Source organism: Coturnix japonica, chromosome 2 (assembly GCF_054131305.1).
Source record: "Coturnix japonica strain WE chromosome 2, WE-NBRP24, whole genome shotgun sequence".
NCBI classification, from domain to species: domain Eukaryota; kingdom Metazoa; phylum Chordata; class Aves; order Galliformes; family Phasianidae; genus Coturnix; species Coturnix japonica.
In genome coordinates, this window is record NC_140664.1 from 64,723,338 (window position 1) to 64,745,650 (window position 22,313).

General features: G+C 37.2%; 1 protein-coding gene across 2 annotated transcripts in view; it reads left to right on the top strand.

Moving 5' to 3' along the window:
• Positions 1-22,313, top strand: part of ADCY1 (adenylate cyclase 1) — a 135,992-nt gene that overhangs the window by 83,528 nt on the left and 30,151 nt on the right. For both annotated transcript variants that reach the window (XR_014942684.1, XM_032442541.2), the window contains exons 6-9: positions 2,073-2,231; positions 3,555-3,696; positions 17,526-17,681; positions 20,562-20,756. Coding sequence is in view for 1 of the 2 variants with exons in the window: in XM_032442541.2 (XP_032298432.1) it covers positions 2,073-2,231; positions 3,555-3,696; positions 17,526-17,681; positions 20,562-20,756 (652 nt within the window). In the remaining variant the exon portion in view is untranslated. The remainder of the gene's footprint in view (positions 1-2,072; positions 2,232-3,554; positions 3,697-17,525; positions 17,682-20,561; positions 20,757-22,313) is intronic.

Genomic DNA, 22,313 nt, shown 5'->3' on the forward strand with positions numbered 1-22,313 from the left:
ACTTGTGGGGTTTGGAGAGATGTGAAGGGAAGGACCTAGGAACCCTTGCTTTCTGAAATTTAGGTGCCTTACTGGGGTCTATCAGGGGATAAATCAGGTTTTTTTGTGTTTCCATCAAACAGATGAATGGCATGTGAATAACGCATTGATAACTTTGCCTTATATTGATGACTTCAAAAAGATGGCAGTTAGTCTTATATTGCATCTGCATGTTCTACTGCTGTTTAGTTAATTATTGTGGAGTCTGATGCTTGAACCATCTCTTACCTCATGGCTTAGTCGTTAGATGAACTGGGGGTAAAGGGGGAATTACAACAGATAATTAGGAAAGCCCAAATTAAGCGTCTGAGATTTTTGTGCCTGATCTTTTGTTTGGAAAAGAAGAGAGAGGCACTTACTTGGTGTCAGTACTGTACTCAACTTTGAGGAAGACAAATAAGAGAGAAGACAATGGGGCCTTGTGTTCCCTTGAAGCAGGGGCAGGATGGGGAGATCAATACAATCAGCAGCACAGGTATATCTTGTACTATGGCTGTGAATTAGTAAAATTGACAGTGGGTAGCCTTGCAGGAGACAGGAGAGACCTCCAAGTCACCAGTGGCTCCTGCTGCAACTGTGCCACATACTCCCAAGCTAAATTAGATGTCCAAGACTAGCTGTGAGACCTGGGGATGAACAGCAGCCATCACTTGAGATGGTAGTCAACTCTGGGCATAGCTTAGATTTTTTTTTTCTCCTCTCACAGATGGGCCCTATTAAGTGCCCAGGAACATGCAGTAGGGGATGCAGATGGAAGTCCTCTCCCACCTTCCTGTGAAGACAGAAAGTTATTGTTAGGTGGCTTGTATTGTTATCTCCTTTCTTTTCCTCTAGGCTTTGTCAAGCACACAGAGCACATAGGAAGCAGTGTAACAGTGACTCCTTGGAGTTGTATTTAAGGTTTGCCTGCAAGCAGATACTGTACAATGAAAGGTCATCTTTCAGTAGGTAGAAATAGGACAAGAAAATACTTAATCTATTAGAAAACTGTGCATAAGTCTCTCTCTACTACTGCATTAAGTATGACTGAAAATTGTGTCAGGCCTAGACCCATTTCCTGTGGGGCCAATAGATTTCTACAGCTACCCGCATTAGCAAGGGCTGACATGGCATGTAGTTCTGCAGCAACTCAAGGCTGCTTTAATTTCTTAAATTAATGCTGGGGGTATTATGCTGTTCACTTTTAATCTGGTATTATGCTGCACATGCCATTTCATTAACTGTGTTTTTTAAAGTACAGCTATACAAAAGATAAATATGATTGTTACCCCTATAACAGCTGTAGAGTTCTTCCAAAGACCTCCATCTATTGTGGCTTGATGATATTTTTAAAAACATAATGGTCAATGAAAGGTAAGGATTAATTTTAGCCAGAGTATGAGTTTAAGGTCTTCTCTTATTAAATGCCTTGGAAAATTTAAATTTAGAAACCTACATTAAATTAATCATTACATAAATTAGGTAGCTTTTTTATTTTCTCATTATGTGTGTTTTTGGACTGAAACTTAAATGTGAAATTCCATATGCCTTTGTAGCAGGACAAACTGCAAAGATTTATTTACAGCATTATCTCCTCATGAACTATACAAGATTATTAGTTTGAAGGCTCCTTTTCAACATTCACAAGTCATTGTAGGGTGAGAATGTACTTCACAAAGAATCCTCCCTTACAGTGGCATCAAAATCAGAACGCTTTTAATAATGACCCCACCAATTAATTCCTCCTTTTCCAGGTATACAATGAAAACCTTAAAGTTTAGCTTTAATTTATGGGTTGTAGTCCATAGTTAGAGGTGATTTCTGTGCCACTCTTCCAATGGCTTTGGAGATACATTAATGTTTATTATCACTCTTCTTCTATTGTTCTTGCACTGATTTAGCAGTTTCATCCTATTTTTGTTCTTTACTCCTAATAGAGTAAAATCATTTCTTGAATCATGCATATACTTATTAATTTTGGAGAAAGCACTGAAAAAGAAAATAAGAGTAATGGTATTGTCTAAAGATTTATACTCTGATGCTTTATGTTCCAGATCTGTTGCAGAAGCCACAGAGGTTGATCTCAACATGAGAGTTGGATTACATACAGGAAGGGTGCTTTGTGGGGTCCTAGGTCTCCGAAAATGGCAATACGATGTCTGGTCAAATGATGTTACTTTAGCCAACGTAATGGAAGCTGGAGGATTGCCTGGGTAAGTCTGAGAAAAACCTACAGAAAAAGAACCAGAGACCCATATAGGTGAATAGTTTATTTCCTTCTTTGTATCATATGCACTATACTTGCTATTGATAAGAAAGGTGAAGTGTTGTGTACATTAAGAGCAATCACTGCATTATCTCCTGTGGAACTGTGCAAATGATCTTAAAGTTTTTGTTAGTAATAGACTGGAAGTAAAATTTTGAAAATAAGGGTAAAAATATTCGCTTAATAAGTGTTTTCCAAACCCCTTTCTAGAAACTGCCACACATAAAGAGAAAGACAGCAGTAGTAAATTAAGAGTGCTAGACTTTCATCATTTCAAGTTATAAAAGTAAAGCTCCCTGTATTTGCACACGTGAAGGGGGACAGGAAGGTATATGGATGTTCCTTGCTGTTTACAAGGACAGATGGTCGATACGAGATGTCTGCTATCAAAAGAAGATATCTGCTTATGTGTTCAGATATCCATCATGTGTCTTCAAATGATACAGTAATATATAAACCTGCAGCCATTCTGTGAGGCGTGTCTTGGAAATTTAAGTACTCTTTGGACAGCCTTGGACCCAATTCAAGTAGACACAGTGCATCCGAATGCATCTGTGTGCAACTTGAATATGGGCTAGAATCTTCCAGTCTTTGTTAGATTTTTACAAGATTGTGATATTCTGAACACAGGAACAGTAGAGTTTCTTCATTTTTGTGTCTGAATGAATTTCTGTTTGCTACATGTGTCTCTCTGAGACTGTTTAGGCAGAGTGTTTCTGAGTATTCCTTACCTTGAAGCTTCCCAGTTAAAAAAGAAACAAACAAAAAACAACAAAGAAAAGTAGTAACAGCTTTTCAGATATCGTGTAGGAAGTTATTTCAAATATGAATGATTTTTCAGGAGAAAATATGACGATAGTTTTTTTGGATATGCAGACTCACATACTGTGTCCAAAATGGCTGTGCTTCACAAATAATGTGAATGAGAAATCTGCCTTTAAAACAGAGGAAGTAAATGGTACAATTGAGAACTGTAAGGGGAAATGGGATGAGAAGAACAAAAATATCATCTTTTATGCACATAAGAGGTTTGGACAATGGACAGTGAAATAAATTAACAAAAAAACACAATATGAAAGATGATGTGCAGACTTCCACTTTCTACAAATCAAAAAATCTGCAAATCTTTGGAGATATTGCGGTTACCATTTTGCTAGAAATACTTTATGTTTTATTTGGTAAAAATACAGATCCTATTATAATCTTTTGCACAGTAGCAACTAGTAACATATCATTGCTTTAAAGAACAATGACCTATTTTTCTCTCCAGGAAAGTTCATATTACAAAGACCACCCTAGAGTGCCTAAATGGGGACTATGAAGTAGAACCAGGATATGGCCATGAAAGGAATAGTTTCTTGAAGAAACATAATATTGAAACATACTTTATTGTGCCATCCCATAGGAGAAAGGTAGGCTCCACAAATTCTAGGTTATTTTGTAGCATGGTTTTGTAGCTTAACAACTGTTCCGTGATACTCCGAAAACAGCGGCAATACTGGTATTTCTTCTAAAAGTTTTTCAACACTTTAAATTAACTTTTTTTTTCTATTTCTTTTTAAAAGTGAGACAGGAGGGCTAAAAAAAAAATAGATTTTTTCTTTTTGTTTATTAAGATTCTGTAATCTATATATCAGAAAAAAGATACATAGTTCATACCTATTTCATCTCCTATCAAAAGACTGTTTCAATTACTACTGCTTGACAGCTTGGCTATTTTTTTCGCTCTTTCATTCCCATATTGCCATGTCATTTATCTCACACCCTTATAACTCTTTTTACAATCACTTGTGATATTGCTGACTCCCTTTCTAAGCCTATAAGTATCCCTAATGAATAGATGCAGAAAAACTAGTATTTTCAGACAATTCGTGCCCTCAGCAGAAAGGACAGTTAAATGAATTTGGCTGTAACTGAATTAACATTCCCTGGAAATGCAGAAATCTTGCCAAGCTGCAGAACATAAGTCTTTTTAACTAAGTCAGTGTGCTTTCAAATATGTATATACCAGTGCACCACAGATCAGTTAATTATGCTCAAGTTGTGTGAATTTTCAAAGATTACTACAACAAATCATTCGTTGTCCAAAGCATGCACTTTGTCCTGCTAAGCTGAGCTGCTCGTGACAAATTTAAAATAATTTTCCCTCCTTGCTCTGCCACCTCAGACTACTGCATTGAATTTGGTGATCTCTTTCCTATCACAGCCACTTTCCCTCCAGATTTTTTCATGATATGCTTCCCTCTCCCTTCAAGCCTATTCCTTTTGTCAAACCCTGTAAAAATCCTCTTGTCAAACACTGGGGAAAGAGACGTAAGTCAGCAGAACTGCAAGGAACAATAATGTTTTCTGCTCTTTTCTTCCTTTTGGTGGAGAACAGAAAATTGAAAGTGTGAAAAGAACAAGGTAAGAGAAGATTTTAGCTCATTTGAGCAGGAACTTCACTTCTTACGTGTTATTCAGGATTTAGTGACTCTGATAGAAATGGCTGTGGCTCCTCATTCTAGACAGATCTTCAGAATATGGAAAGTCCCAGCAGTGTAATGGTAATGGAATGTTAGCATTTGGTGAATTCAGTAATAGATGGTGACTTTTAAGTGGTTTCATTCAGTTACTCTTTTTCCTCAATCAGTTACTGACACCTCAGATCCTGAAACCCTGAAAATTTCATTCCATTGGTATTCATGAATGAAAACAAAATAAGCAATAATCATATTTAGGACAACCTTTATACTGCAAAATCACACCTGTGACATAAGTAGGATGTATTGCAAGTCCACAATTATAATTTAAAAATATTCAGTGTTCTCAAACATTTTCAACATCAAATGAATCTTATCTTAGTTAACTGGCATAAAAAATTTGCATTTTGAGAAGGTCTTTATTATTCTTTATATTTTTTTTGAGCCAGAAAGCACAGAATATAAATTTTTTACTCTTATTTTCTGAGTCCACCTAACCAAGCTTCATTCAGGGATTTGATCTGAATTTTAATATTCAAGGAAAATTTTAGTAATCCAGACTGAAAGTACACATAAAAATAACGAAGGTGAAGTTTTAAAGTAAGTTCAAAGGTCTGCTCTTGAGGGTGTTACCAAACTTCCACTAACAGGTGTTCAACAAAAAGACATCCAAGAAAAGCAGATTATCTTGAATGCCAGGTCTGCATTCAGTTTCCTATTGTGAATGTGATGACTTGTGGAGATTTTTTGAAAGTGTTGAAAATCAGGTCACCAGAGTTTTCTGATTCTAGGAATGAAAAGTTCTGCTGTTTTATCCCTAGAAGAAGGCTGTTACGAGGCTGTCTTATTGTGTACTTCTAACACAACCTGTTTTTAGAGAGATATTCTTCTTGCAATTGTTTTATTCTTCCTTGTTTTATTCTCCTGCTGCTATGTACAATTAGATTTGTTTTTGTATATTATGAAAGAAAATAGATTCTAACCTTCTGGTTTTCTCTGTTTCCATCAACACTGAGAGATCTTTTGTCAACTTTCTAGAAGATAACATTAGTTCCTGAATTAACAAATCCCCCAGAAATCCCACCAAAACTGCAAGCAAAATCATTAAGGAAGGATTCATTAAGATAGATAAGTTGATGACTGCTGCTACAATTGTTTTATTTTAACCACTGTTCTCACTCCCAATATAGGAGTTTAATGGATATAGGTTTAATGTACAAAGATAAGAGTCTACACACAAGCACATATTTATTTTTGTTTGCAAGACTGCTGAGAAACTACTGATGACTGCTGAGAAACAAGTGATTGGTTAGTACCAGCTACATAAACTAAATGCCATTTCACCCATGGATGTTGCTGATGAGTTTGTGGAAATGACAGAGGCTGATATCACCTCTCTGGCATGCATCAACAGAGTGTCAGCCAGTCTAACAGAAATAAACACTTCATTGAGCTTTACTGGTATTGACAGGCTTCTCACTGGACTCACGGAATAATCAGTACATCACTACTATTTCTCACTGTAAACCACAGCCATCCACTATCTTTGTAAACTTACATACTGATCATTAGACCACAAGATACTAGTAAATACACCCATAATAGTATAATTAGATTCAAAATAAAGACCTGTAATCCTCTCCTATCTTGATTCAGTCAAGAAATCTTCAGAGACATAGAAAGAGAAGGCAGCCCTTGAAAGCACAAACAAGATCAAGTATCTAGCTAGGTGAATTTAGGTATCTGATGATGTAATGTTATATTCCCTCCTCAGGACCCCCAGTAACTGAAATGCAGAGACTTTTTTTATTATTTATGCATTATTTCTGAGATTAATTTGAACTGACTATAGCAGGTATGAATTCAAGAGGAATGAAAAACAGTATTACCAGCAACAGATGGCCAAGAATCTGTTGAACTTAAAAAGGTAAATAGGGCCAGTTAGTACTTTAAAAAAAAATGTTATTTAGTAGACAGATACTCCACATTCTGCCATATTTTATCTGTGAGGAATTTCTTTCATTAGACAGATCAACTAAGGCAAGAATAACAGCATAAAAAGACTTGCTTGCCTACCAGTTATATTTTAAATGTGAACAAATTATAAAATGTTGCCAATTATTTTAATCTTTCATTGAATCAACTAATAATCACAATTTTCTTATCCAGTATGATTGCTAGCATGTAGTAGAAGCTAAAACATGACAGGGCACTCAGCACAGGTAGTAAAATTTGCTAGTAGTCTTCACTTGGGTAGTTACTTCTACTAATGTGCTAATCAGTTATTCACCAACTCAGTATATATTTGAATGTATATGTTCAAATGTGGTTTTTTTATTTTTTTTAATCTTTGACAATATAAATCACACAGTAGATGCAGATACTATTTCAATAGCATGTGATGGACATTCATCCATCTGTTCCACATCTGTCTGTGCTTTAAAAACAGTCTGTAAAATGAATGTGATGCAAAATAATATGAAAACATCAAAAGAATACCTGAAAGGGAATGACATAATTTTACAACTTTTCTATACAAATAAATTTCTGAGAAGGTTGACACTTGTCCTTTCTACCTTACTTTGTGCATACAGATGACTTGCGGAATCAAACTCCATAATCACAGAAACATGCCAGGCAGTCTCAGAAAATCATTTCTGCAAGCTGGGAAGTAATGTTATACTGTAAGAAATCCAAGTAATGCTACGACCACTCCTAAGGAAAAAATTTTACATCCTTTTTTGAATACCTGTTTAGCTATCCAGTTGGAAGGAAGTAGATATCAGCTAGCAGAAAGGCACTGCTTTTTTTACATATTTTTCCTCAGCATATCTTGTTCTAATTGTTTCAAAGCCAGTAGTTAAAATTCTATTTTGTTTTTGCCCAAATAATAATCATACCCATATGCAAGTACCAGCAGTCTATCTGAAAAGAGAAGTTGAAGCAATAATAGAGGAGAATGAGTGTTGTCATTCTTATAACTTCAGGAAAACCACATTGAAAACCTGAATGTTCTTAACCTGAATGCTCTTAAAATGCAAACACAACTCAGGTAAATCTTTTGGAAATTACTACTTAAAGTGTAAGAGCTCTTCTAAAAGTGCAAAAGTTCTGAATCAATTATCTACAGCAAACACTTGTAGCATAATTTAATGTGAAATGCGGATGGATATAACAGTTCAAATTATAGACAAATTCAACAACTCTTGAATTAGATCAGTTAATTTATTTTACATGTCAGCAGACATTCAGCATCCCAGAGATATGTCTTACTTGCATGACAACAGCTATAAGAAAAGTGGGCAAAGTCTGTCACATCAGTGTCATACATTTTTACATTTAGCATAAACAGATGCTATTTTAAACTTCGTACATTACAGTCTTGTCAGCAAGTAGTTAGAAAGTAAATAACTCGTGCTTGAAGAGAAAGTATTTTTTGACTTTTAGTCCAACATCATCTTTTACTTTTAATCAGCGTAGATTTTCATAAAGTAAGTTATATGCATTCAATGTTGAAATAAATTAATATACTTTTCCACCACAAATAACATGGTTTCTCTGTTATGTTCTTCCTCTGTGTCATCTGAAATCTTGTTTTCCTCCAGTATCAAATTAATTTCATGTAATAGCACAGAACAGACAAAGCAGATTGTTTCATAATTGGAACTGTACTTTGCATAGATTAAATACATAGTTAGTACATATGCTTGCCATTTTACTTTATTTGTAAATCACTTTTATCTGTGAACCACTGTTAGCAATTATGGCATTTCTCAAGCATAACTTCTGATATAAACTCTTCAGACAATTTCCTTTGTGTTTTATTAACATTTTTTAAGTGAAAAAAATTATGTATATAATTGCTATACCACTCTAATCAATCATAGTAAAAATTTCAGCTTGGAAAAGTGTAAAGCATTTATGTGAAGGAAAGTACTGCATTGAAAGAGTGGTAGCAAAGTCTTTGACCACAGCAAATGAGGACAAGCACAAATGCAACAGCCACAGATTCAGAAATGAGAAGAAAAAGCTGCTTACCTTTGGAAAACCATAAGCAGGCAGAAATCTCCAGCAAGAGATCTGCATCTAAAATTAATTATTTTTATTATTGCAATTCAACCTGAAATTTCAAGTGTTTTTGTAAGAAGTTGCCTTCTCAGCAAAATCAGGTTGATTGAACAACTCTAGTGAATAACTCTACATAAATATGCCACAGTTACAAAATTCTTCTCTTTTCTCAAGTGTGTTAGATTGTGTTTTCCACAGAGCACGTATGGCAGAAGGAAATCCATTTGAATGACTAGTGGTTCCACAGGACTCTTTTGCAATGTCTCTTGTTCATAGTGTCTCAGGAAGGTGTTCTCAGGCATAGAATCATAGAATTACTCAGGTTGGAAAAGACCTCAAAGATCATCAAGTCCAACCACAGCCCAACCATGGTAGCCTAACTCTAACAACCCTCTGCTAAATCATATCTCTGAGCACCACATCCAAGTGCCTTTAAACACATCCAGGTGCCCCTGTGTTTTCTGAAAAGAAGTGTTTCCTAACGTCCAACCTACACTTATCTTGGCACAACTTAAGGCCATTTCCCCTCATCCTGTCACCTGTCACCAGTGAGAAGAGACTTGCCCTGCTCTCACTGTAAGCACCTTTCAGATACTGGAAGAGAGCAATAACGTCTCCCCTCAGCCTCCTTTTCCCCAGACTTTTCTTAAAATTGGGAGTAATGTTTCCCTTTTTCTAATCACCGGGGACTTCACCAGACAGATATGATTTTTCAAGTATGATGAAGAGTGGCTTGGTAACCACATCAGCCATCTCTCAGAACCCTAGGATGCATACGATCTGGTACCATATCCATTCAGTTTTATGAGGTGAACTGTAACAGTGGGACAGAATTATGCTTCTCTCACGCATACCTAGAGGCTCGGGGTCCTGGCTGACATGGGAAGCCTGACCAACCGTGAAGACTGAGGCAAAGCACTCATTGAGCACCTCAGATTTTTCTATGTCAGAGGAAGCCAGTTCTCTGACCTCATGTATCAGAGGTGAAATACTCTCCTTGGCCTGTCTCCTTCAGTCTGTGTACCTGTAGAACCCCTTCTTGTTATTTTTCATATCCTTCACTAAGTTCAGCTCTGTCTGTGTTTTCCTAATCCTGTCTCTACTCATGCGAATAACGTGCCTGTATTCTACCTAATCTACACAGTCCTGCTTCTACTTCCTGGTCGTTTCCCTCTTTTCCCTCAGTTTAAGCTGCAGGTTCTTGCTGAGCCGTGTTAGTCACTCACTTCCTCTGCTTAGTTTCTTCTGCTGGGGGATGGAGAGCTCTTGTGCTTGCAGAAGGATGTCCCTAAAGAGCTGCCTGTTCTGTTCTTATGTCTTTAGGACAGTTTCCATTTTTTGAAGTGCTAGAGATTTGATTCTTCTACTCTAGCTGGTAACAAAATAAGTGATGTTTACGGTTAATGTGGGCTATGTGAGAACTTCTGGAACTACTCGGACAAACTGTCCCCTTTGTTAGCACACAGCAAATTCTTACTTGAAATACCCCAAGTTAGGCATCTGAGCTCATCATTGGACACACACTGTGATGATTTCTGTTTTCTTTCCTCCAGCTACCATTTCTGTCATGCTTAGGAGTGTCCACTGTGATTTTTGTTCTGAATTGCTGGCAAGTCTTACTGGGGATCTTAACTAGTGTTTTTAAATGCCTAACTTGGACCTTTCAAGTTTCAGTACCTCAGTTACAGTTTCTCAGATCTGGTTTAAAAGGTGTGCATGTGTGTATAGCCCTTTATGAGAAACTCTAGCTTGTTTCTAGCTGTTGGAATGTACACACCCCAACAGTGCAAGTTGCCTGTGGTGTGTTGCCACTGGCAAACAGTGTACTACTCTACACCTTAAGAACTGTTTCTGCAGTTGCCATGAAGCTGTTATTGCACTGTCAGCAATGTAACAACCTACAGCTTCGGCTATCTGCATGCACTACTACAGATGGTAGAATTCATTATATACTGCCATGTTCTCCTCTCCTTTGTTTTCCCCTTCAGAAACTGGTATTCTGTAGAAGGGAGAAATACAGGGAATTTCTATAGGATTTCTCTTTTGTTGAACTCTCTGAAATTGTTTTAGTCTTCACAGCTGCTAAAAACTTATGTTTCTGTGTCAAGCAGTGGCTATACCATTTTAAATACTAGTTTGTTTTATAGATCTGTGTTGTTTAATGATAAAAGATGCTAAGTACTTTTCTGAGGGTTGACTCAGGAGTAATAAACCAAAGGATGGTAGGATAGAAAAGCAAATGTCTAATTACACATTTTAAAAAAATACAGTTTGCTCACTTATCTCAGGACAAAATAATAATCAGGGAGTCCAGTGGCTTGAGACAGTATTGAAATAGATACTGTTACCAAATGCCTATACCTGAAGATAAAAAGCAGACAGATAGAGTGCTACCACATTTATGGTTACTGTAAATGTACTTTGAATATCATTGGTATTTTCTTTCCACTGTTGTTTTCACTGTATATTCACTGTGGCTGAATATAGTCAGTGAGGCAAGGGTCTGCTACAGTTTCTGAGAATCCCAGATAAGCATCAATTTATCCCTTGCCAGAGTATCATGAGATTCAAACAGAGGTGTTTTCCCAGAATTTTAATCAGCAGTTGTATGTTTTCTGTGTATGAAAGGATGTTCACAAAGCTGTAGATAGTCTGGCTATTTTCAGAGTGCTCTTAATCTCTTATCTTAACCTTTTTTGCTGATTATTTTGCAGCAAACCAACAGCCTTCCTAAAATTATGAAGCAAAGGAACAGTGTACTGTGAAAAGCTAATCCTAAGGGATAAAAATGAAGCATGAAAGTAAAACACTGACAAAATAAGCCAGAATGAGAATGCTGCATTCCAGCTTTCCTGTAATGCAGGCTTGGAGAAAGTTCAGAGGAAAGGCAGAGTGAAAGATGATTCTATTGTGGGATTGGGGTTAGTTTTTCATTGGCATGTTTGTTTCTGATTTTGCTGGTTATTTTTTGTGGTGTGTGTGTGTAGTCTTTCCAAGTGTTTTAACAGATTGTAATCTACTTCTTGCTACTGTTCTTCACTTATAGTAGAAGGTGACTTTAATGAAACACACCACTGTGTCATAAGGCATTTTTCTGCTGTAAAAAGAATAACAACTTTTTTTCTTACAAGATTTGTAAAATGACTTGGTTTTTTTTTTTTGGTTTTTTTTTTGATGCTGTATATAGAAGTAGAATGGAAAATCCTCAGTCATAGGAAAGAATCTATAAGCCCTGCAACCACCAAACCAACAAAAAAAAGTTATGTATAAAATTATCCATGATCAAGAGCAGCCATTGTGCCCTACTTGTGTGCATGGCAGTATCTTTTGCATATATAGGGCCAAGCCCATTCAGGAACTACAGAAATGTGTTCCAAACATTTTTATGGTACGTTTGGGGAAGGAGCCTCTGGAGAGTGTGTGCTCAACCCCCTTGCTCAAAGCAGGGCCAACTTCAACATTAGACTGATTTTTGAAAATACATCACCTTCCTCATAAGAAAAGCAGACAAAAGATACAGTAATAGTTTGTGTAGTTCACACAAAATGGATTGAATAAGGGTATTCACAGTTGAATTAAGATGATTAACTATCACAGATATGCCACAGATATTTTGCCAGCAGTTATTGGAACAGCTGTCCCTGCTGGACTGAAAAATTTAAGGCAGATAAAGCTTCACATGGAATGGCAGAAGCAGCCTTCCCCATCCTAGACTGCAGGAAGTGACAAAGGCCTCACTTTGATGCTGTAAGAGATGGTCCACTATCATGCAGGAGGTGTGCTGTCTTGGAGGAGCTGTGCTAACAGGTGGAGATATTAATAAAAGAAGTGAGCAATTCTTATAGCATCAGAAAAAAATGGGAGGTTTATGGATTCTTCTTTGTGATGCCTTAATTTGAAGTCTGTAAAACCCCAGCTCAACAAGAGAAGCTAACAGTGTCCATCCTCATTGCTGATGTATATGTGACCCCTGTAGAAAGGAAAGTATGGAAGCTGGTACCAAGAGGAAAACTCCCGTCCCATCCAAGTGCTTACACCTACAAAGGGGTTCACTGCCCACAGTGTAAAAGAGAAGCCAAAATCTGGTTTCTTAAACCTAAACCATGCAAGAACACCAGGAAGAAATGATATGTCCTAGAATCATAGAACAGCCTGAGTTGGAAGGGACCTTAAAAATAACCTAGTTCTAACCTCCATGTTGTGAGCAGGATTGCCACTCACTAGCTCAGGATGGGCAGGGTCTAATCCAAATTTGGTCTGAACACTTCCAGTCATAGGGCATCCACAACTTGGGCATCCTTTTCCAGTGACTTCAAGTGAAAAAATCCATCTTAACATCTAATTTAAATCTCCCTTCCTTTACTTTAAAACTGTTCCCCATTTTCTTAACGCTATCAGATCATGTAAAAGGTCATTATCTTGTTTATAAGCTCTCTTTAAGTAATGAAAGGCAGCAAGGAGGTCTCCCTGCAAGCTTCTTCAGATTGAAGAAGCCAAGCTCTATCAGCCTATTTTGGGGGGAGAGGTGCTCCAGCCCTCTGATTAACTTCATGACTCTCCTCTGGACTCACTTCAATAGTTCAGTGTCTTACTTCTGCTGAGGGCTCCAGGCATGGATGCAGTACTCCAGAAAGGGCCTCATAAGAGCAAGCAGAGGAGGACTGTGCTGCCTGTCACAGATCACCTCCTTGGCGAGTGTCTTGGCAACTACATTTTGCTCCCCCAACCCACATCTAGAGGTTCAGGGACATGAGAATTGTGGGAAGCCTAATTGCCAGTGAAGACAAAGAACTTGCTGAGTGCTTCAGCCTTTTCCATGTCTGTTGATGCTGACATGCAGACTATATTCTGTAATCACAGAGTAGTCATCAAGCATGTATGTTTACTCAGTGCTGCTCACCTGTGCTGGATGCAGAGGGGGTATTCCCAACTAATCTGCATACCTGAGGGCAAGAAAGGCACATATTTAAAGAACAAGCTGCTTATATATGCATTAGGTTTCCAAGGAAATGCTGGTCTATTCCTTTGTCCCTAAGGAGAGCTTTCCAGGGAATCTCATCTGGTAAATCCTTAAACATCCGGTAGTTTTCAGAAGTTTAAGGTCTTGACTTTGCTTTTTCCCAGGCCCATGTTCCCCGAGAGCACGTACTCACCAAGAACACTGTTGCTACAGCACAGATTGCCTCAAATCTTAGCCTCTTTTTTGAGTTCATTTGCACTGATAAACACCAGTAACACTTCTCCTCTGTATAACGCCTGGACAAGAATGTTACCTTTAATGCACATCAGGAGTCTTCTGAATTGCTTGCAGCCTGCTGTGTTCTTTCCCAGCAGCTATCTGTGTGGTTGAAATATCCCATCAGGATGAGAGCCTGTGAGCATGATGCTTCTTGTATCTGAAGCAAGAAAGCCTTGTCATCAGGCTCCTCTTGATCAGGCAGCCTATATTAGACACCAACCACAAGATGTAATGAATGAGTCCCTGCCACAGGAGACCAAGGCACTTATCTGACCTATCAGCTTGAGTCAGTGACTCATCTAAACTATCAACTGGCAGCCAGTGGAGGTGCAGTTCCAGGATATTGTGTGGTACTGTTCAATCCTGTACATCTCTCTCACCAATACACCTTCCTGTGTTCCATATGAGAACAAACAGTACTGCAAGGGGAAACCTCTGGCATCTGGAAGAACTCTATGGAAAGTAAACAAAGATATGGAGTCCAGGTGGTTTTCTCCTAAATCCTACTTGTAGGTGGAAATGCTGTTAGGAGGAGAGTACAGAGTGTAGAGCAAACATAGGAGATGACAGAGACTTTATTTGAGATATAGATGCTAAAGGAAAAGATACCAGAGACAGAGGAATTAACTCACCCCACCTAGTAACAGTTTGGAAAAGGGGGCAAGCTGCAGAAGGCACCTTTCTCCCATTCATACTCTCATGCCACAGAAGAGGGGTGGGGGCAGGGGAAACCCACACAGACTCAGACTGCACACACACTCCTGGAAGAATCGCTGAGACAGAAAGGGTGACTCTAGCCCCCTCCAACTCCCCTCACCGCAGGTACTCATGTGCTCATGTATTGGTTCAGGCTGTGACCTAGGAATTCCACTGCATGGTGAAAGTCAATATTTGGTTGTAAAACTAGTGTTAGTGATATGGTTTTGGTTTTCTGATAATGGGATCCTGTTTGTGGATCAGCATCTGCATGGGAGAGATGAGGTCCATCTCATAAAGTGGAGCAAAGCTATATTTTAAGTGGGGCACTGGACAGGAAGGGATCATAAAAGCAACACAACTGGGTTTAAGCAGTGTCAGTACCAGCCTTGCATGTAAACGAAGAAGTGAAAACAAGGCACCATTATGGAGAAATTCCCCAAACCCCTCATGGGAATCTGGCACACTAGGGTGCCTCTCATAAGTGCTTGTTTTACTAATGCAAGTACCATGGTGAATGAATATTTCAGGAGCTAGAGATGTATGAAGTTTTAGGGCTGTAATCTCATCAGAGTCATAGAGATGTAGTGGAATGGCTCTCATGACTAGTGTTGCAAAGAAATGATACAGGCTCTTTAGGAAAATGAGGAGCAGGAATTGTCCCTTCTATCCTTGAGAGAACAGTTGGAGTGTGGGAAGGAGGAGTTGCTGATGGAGACCCTACAAGCAATCCAGCACTTTCCTGGACAGCGCTGCTCCAAAGTTCCAACTTGAAGTGATAGATGAGCCAAAAAGGAGAGGTAATCTGTTGGATCCCATCCCACCAAAAACTAGGATCTTGTAGTGAATATGAAGGTTGAAGACAGTCTTGGATTCTGTGACCATAAGATGGTGGAGTTCAGGATCCTGAGGGCAGGATGATAAAAAGAAATGTCACAGCCCTGGACTTTAAGAAAGCAGACTTTGGTCTCTTTAAGAATCTGTGTGAAAGGGTCTCGTGTGTGAAAGTCCCGGAAAAAGGGAAAAGGGTCTTAAGAGAGCTAATTAAAGTCTCACTACCTCAAGAGTAGTGCATCCCAACAAACAGGAAGTCAGGCAGAAATTCCAGGAGGCCTTTGTGGATGAATATGGAGATCCAAGCCAAACACCAGCACAAAAATAAAACAGACAGTGGAGGTAATCTGAGAGTCATACAGGGTTATTGTCCAAGAATACAGAGATTAAGTTAGAAAAACTAACACCCATACCTCCTTCTTTGAAGTTACATTTTGGAAACTGCATGAAAATATATATATTTGAGGAAGAATGGTACTGGTGTACTGCCTGAGCCGTAGTTTTAAGCTTCACATTACACTCAGAAATGCATCTATTGTAAGAAGTTTGCACTGAGAAAAGTTTAAATTCTTTTCTGTTCTTTTATAGGAAGGTATAGTTTGCCTTTCTTTCTAATGCCTTCTTGAATCTTTTTCTAGCAAGATATTCTACCTATTTTTTGCAACTCTTGCATTGCTACTGAGGCATTTCCTTAAAGAATCCTTCTTGGCACCTCCTGTAGCTCTCTGTACTTAAGACTCTTTGGTCTCCATTAGATCAGAAAAAAACATAACTGAGATGCCATTCAGAATATAAGCACAGAGTAATTCACCTCCATCTCTCTAAATTTAGATATCCATGCAATCATACGTTCAACAAATGTGCAAGTTTATCTGTTATCAAGTTTAAATCTGTCTTATTTTCTAGATCATTATGTTACGTCAAGTAATGATATAAACTGCTCTTGTGAGAACTGGACATCAATCCTTCAGTGCCACTGTGGGCTTTTAGACAAGTTAAATAAAGCATTGTAGTATGATTTTTATTTTGTACATAGGAGCATTAGAGACCAAACTGTCTGCAGCTTATTTATTCTGCTGTTCCAGAAGAGATTAATTTTACAAGCTTAAATTTCCATAGTGTGGTGGCATGAGTTTCTTCCAATTTTTTTCCCATTAACACTACTTTACATATTTTACGAGCTTGAATAAGATTGGTACAAGCACTGAGGGTAGAATAAAGGATCATTCTTCTTCTGACTGTGAAAGCATTTGAATGTGCACTACAGGTTTAATAAAATCAGCAAGAGTTGAATACATGATGAAAAGTTAACAAAGAAAATATTTGTTCCTGCTGAGATAGGAGCTCCATGGTAAAAGAAATACATTATACTCTACCCTCTGAGAATAATTTGTTGTGGTACAATAATTCATGCTTTGAAGAAACAAGATATAAATGAAATATAATTTCATTGTGTCACAGTCTCCTTCCAAGGCATGTGTCTTTGAAGCAAAATGATCCTTTTCTGATTTTGTTGAGTTTACGAGTGGCTATAGCAACAAAATGAGGGAATAAGAACAGGATTGAAGTTACATTTTTAACAACAGTTACTAAAAAAATTTCTCCATGTTTTTATTTAATTTAAAGAAGTGCAAATATCGCCTCTTTTATGAACTTGTTGGGTTTTTCTTAATAACCTACATTTCTATGTAGGAAACTATTCCCAAAATATTAACTGTGTTTAAATACTTTTCTTGAATATGAAATAGAATAAAATAAAGATAAGTACATAAAAAGATGGAATAGTCTTCATGTGTGAATATATAATGTTTATTAAAATGCATTGCTTTTTGAATGGATTATTCCTTTCTTCTGATATCCAGATGATGTAGATATCTGATAGTAGGTATGTCTGCATTGGAATATTAATGAGAGTTACAAATAATATTTTTCTTCTCAACAGATATTTCCTGGACTGATTCTATCAGACATTAAGCCTGCCAAAAGAATGAAGTTCAAGACAGTCTGCTATCTGCTTGTTCAGCTCATGCACTGTCGTAAGATGTTCAAAGCAGAGATCCCTTTCTCCAATGTCATGACATGTGAAGATGATGATAAGGTAATTCATGTGGACAGAGATTTGCGCTGATTATATATGGGACGGTTTGTCCAGCTCTTTCTGGTGTTCCTGCTGGGGCTAGAGCTACCTAACGCACAAAAGGATAGGAAATACTTGCAGCCTTCTCACACCAAAGACAAAACTCAGGCCTTTCTACACAGAAACTATAGATTCTGAGGCTATTTATGCAACTAAAATTTATGCAAGAGCTGACAACAAAGGAAAAATAAGATGAAAAAAAAAAATTTATCTATTAATGGTGCTCTAAAAAGCAAAAGGTCACTGATTAGCAAAAAAAGAAAAAAAAAAACACACCACTAAGTCCCTAACACAAATACCAAACATAACATCCTTGAACAAATTTTAATGCCATAACTCATCATACTAGCAGCTTTATCTGCTAGTAGCCCCTGACTTTTCTGTAGACAGCTTCATCCAGAAACTTATGGAGTAAAAAACACTTGAAGACTTGCTCTATTTTCTTTGCCAGCAGATGACAGTATAACATATGGCACTCCACTGGTACTCCAAAGCTGGAAAAGAGTGCATTGAAGTCAGCAAATAATCTTGAATTAATTTCTATACTTTTTTTTTTTTTCCAACCTATTTTTATTATTATTTGAATAATGTGAATTATTTGAATAAGATTCAATTTAAGTCTTATTTTCAGAAAGTTTTATAACTTTTCTATTTTGGATTTTATGTATGCAAATGTTTCTTCTGTGGGAGAAATGGAGGAAATTTTGTTATCTTTTTTAGAATGCAACTTCTGTGATGAAGTTCAGAAATTCCATATTTGGTTTTGAAATGAACATACTCTAGGTGCTTTGGTATGGCCTTTCAGTTGTAAATTAGTACTGTTCTTCTAGAATTTGAAAATACACAGACTTTAAAATATATGCAGTTCTTTATAATGTTTCTTGTAATATGCACAAAAATCCAACTATGGGATGTATTAATTTTATCTATTTTTTTCATATGAGAACATGTACAGTGAAGTTCTGAAATACTTTATCTGAACCAAATGTTCCAGGATTTTGTACCTGAAGCAGCACATTTAACTTGGAGCATGATATATGATTTTAATATAAATATACTGTATTTCAATTTAAGGTTTATTCAGAGATAAAGTCTTCTAATTAGTTTAAACAAGGACTCTCTAAAAGAGGTCTGAAGTCAGCACACTATCTCAGTATACATTTATTCAATTGATTTCTGAGAAATACAAGTAATATGCCTTAGTCACAGATATCACAGATATCTACTTTGTGAAATAACAACAGAGAAAACAAAAAATCACATAGTGAAAGCAATTATTTGAGCAACAGCTTATTTGACTAAATGCAGTAACTTCAATCCTACTACAAACAGAATAGGTTACAGAGCTTATTCCATTGTATAATTCATGCCAGATTTTAAAGCAAATAAGCATTTTTGTTTCTTCTTTTTTTTTTTCATTTAATTAAATAAGGCTGTATTGTTCATCCCTGTTAGTATGCTATAGGCTTCATAGAATCATAGAAACATAGAATGGCTTGGGTTGGAAGGGACCCTGAGTTCCAAACCCCTGCCACAGGCAGGGCCACCAATCTCCTTACCTAATTCTAGACCAGACTGCCCAGGGCTCCATCTAAGCTGATCCTGAACACCTCTAGGGATGGGGTATTCACAGCCTCTGTGGACAGCCTGTTCCATCACCTCACCACTCTCTGTAAAGAACTTCCCCCTGACATCTAATCTAAACCTTCCCTCCTTGACCTTAAAATCATTCCCCCTTCTCCTATTACTGTCTACACAAGCAAAAAGTTGATTCCCCTCCTGTTTATAATCCCCTTTTAAATACTGGAAGGATGCACTGAGGTCTCCTTGCATAGACTTGTGTACACTCAGTCTCACATGGTGGTCTCAGTCTTGTTTTGCCCTTACAGTGTAGAGGGATTTACTCCCCCAGTTTCCACCTAGAGGACCAGGGGTGCAAGCTTCAGGGGCATGAGAAATACAGGAAACCTGGCTGCCAGGGAAGTCTGAGGTAAAAATCTCATTTAGTACCTCATTCTTCTCCATATTTGTCATGGACAGTTCTCCTTTCTCATTTACCAAGGGAGGTAAACAAAATAAAAAATATATGGAGCTTCAGATTATAAAATGCCTGATAATTCTTGATGATAATCCTGACAGCACATAGTTTTTATATAACTTGTGGGAAAACTGTTAGGCTTTGACTTGTTTGAAAGGCAATGCAATAACTTTATTAATAGTTAGAAATGTTTGTAATAGTTGTATGGCTGGCAAATTAGCGTTTCTGCTGTGATCAAGAAAAAAAAAACAACAGAAGATTGGATTTGAATGTTTCAGTCCATGTATATTCACAATATTATTTTTCATGATAAAATAAGCTCCTTTCTACATATGGGGCCAGCAAAACAGGACTTGAAATGTTATTCTACTTTTGCTAAGGTCCATTCTTCTTTAGTCACCAAATTAACATATCAATCAATGGTAAGCCCTGTCCACAGATCTGAAGTATGCAAGTATAACACACGTATTTGTTATGAACTAATATGTTAGCTGTAGTCCACTGTCAATCAGAAGACCAATTGTTTCCTTGGTCGAGAAGAAGTCTCAGAGCAGCATATAAAGAAAACTTCTACTGATGAGGTCTGAAATCCTGGAAAAGGTAGACATTTTTTATTGATAATAATGGGATAAGGATTTGATCTAAGGAGTTTTTAGAAGATGGTAATCATACTGAGATAAGATCCTATACAGTTGCTCTGCATAATGAATTCCTATTACTGGCCATGAACTTGAGATAATATGAATATGTTAAATTTCAGTGCTAATAAAAGCCCATACTTCTGTCTTCCATCTGTGCTACAGAGGAGAGCATTAAGGACAGCCTCTGAAAAGCTCAGGAATCGTTCCTCTTTTTCTACTAATGTCGTGTACAACACTCCAGGAACTCGAGTAAACAGATACATCAGTCGTTTGATAGAGGCCCGGCAAACCGAGTCTGAGATGGCTGACCTGAACTTCTTTACCCTGAAGTATAAACAAATTGAGCGTGAAAAGAAAGTAAGGAGCTTTAAATACTTTTTTACTGATTTCATTGACCAAAGAGCATTGTGGTGGTGGTGTTTATTATTATTGTTGTAGACAGTATTTAAATTCTACTCAATACCTTTTAAATAATCTGATGGACTGTCTTTTAGCTAAATGGGAAAAATTATCTCTACCTGCTATGGAAGCACTTGGGGAAGGCAAAAGAAAGATCAGAATCTTCCTAGGTCTCATGCTCCTCATACTTTCTCATGGCAATGTGGCTTCCTACTGATTTATTGACTCTGGGAAAAGTTTGATGATAGGAGGACACTTCTCTCTGCGTATGTTGTCTGATGATCCAATTAACCTTATAAAATATAAAGGAATACTTAATTCTCCGCAATATTCCGCAAGTCAACCATATACTGTGCTGAAAGCTGTGGACTTACTCCAGACTTGTAAGCATATAAATATGTATATAGGCAGAGTTATAAAAATCATGGAATCTTCATAGAATCACATAATTTTTTTAGTTGGGAGGGGACTCTTTAAGATCTATCTCCCTTGCAGTGAACAAGAACATCTACAACTAGATCAGGTTACTCAGAGCTTGGTGCCACCTAACCTTGAATGTATCCAGCGATGGAGTGCCCACTACATCTCTGGACAGCCTGTTTCAGTGCCTCACCACCTTTATTGTAAAAAATATTTTCCTTATACCCAATCTTATCCAAATCTGGTTTATTTTCCACTTATGGTTGGCAAAGTTTAATGAAAGGAATATATGTTTCAATTCAAAATTTTTCAATTCAATACAATTGTGTTTTTGGAAATATTTAGGACTTTGAATTCTTTCATGAGATTTTTTTTTCTTTTTTCTTTTTTTTTTTTCCTCTTGCTGTTTTATTTTCCTTCTTTTAATCTCACATTATGAAGTTTAAGTAATCCAAAATTTCTTTGAAATGGCTTTTAGTTCTTTAATGTGTTTTTCCAGGCTACTCTGTATTTCACACTTGCTGAGGGTAGCCAATTTGACAGTTATATATATATTATATACATTATTTTATATATATATAACGAACTATTTACTGAAAAGTTTGTTCCCTGAGAAAATTCTACAGCTTGCAAGATTCAGTATATTGTCTCTTTTCTTGCATTAGAGTGTTACAGTATGTGAATACCTGCCCATCATTTCCATTGATTTTTAATTTCTGTGTGTGGATCTCTACTGACAAAAGCAAATTGTAACTTTAGGTGGTAAAAGAAGATTGAAATTTTGAACTTTCTGGGAAAACTTGTTCTATTGTAGAGAGTGTGCTTCAGTGGAATCAGGGATGATAATTGTTCCTGAGTCTCTCAGTAGCACCTTTTAGTGTCCTGTCCTGAGCACTTCAGATGACAGTGTTCCTTAAAAGCAGCACCAAGTGTTTTTTGATGTTTTGGGGGTGGTGAGTAAGAGAAGGAGGAAAGGGGCACCTCCTTCTTCAGCATAAGAATGGCTGAATCATTTTTGTTCCAAAAGATAAACTTATTCCTGTGTCTGGCTTGGATTTGACTAAGTTGAGGGTGAAAGGTAAATAGATAAGCCAA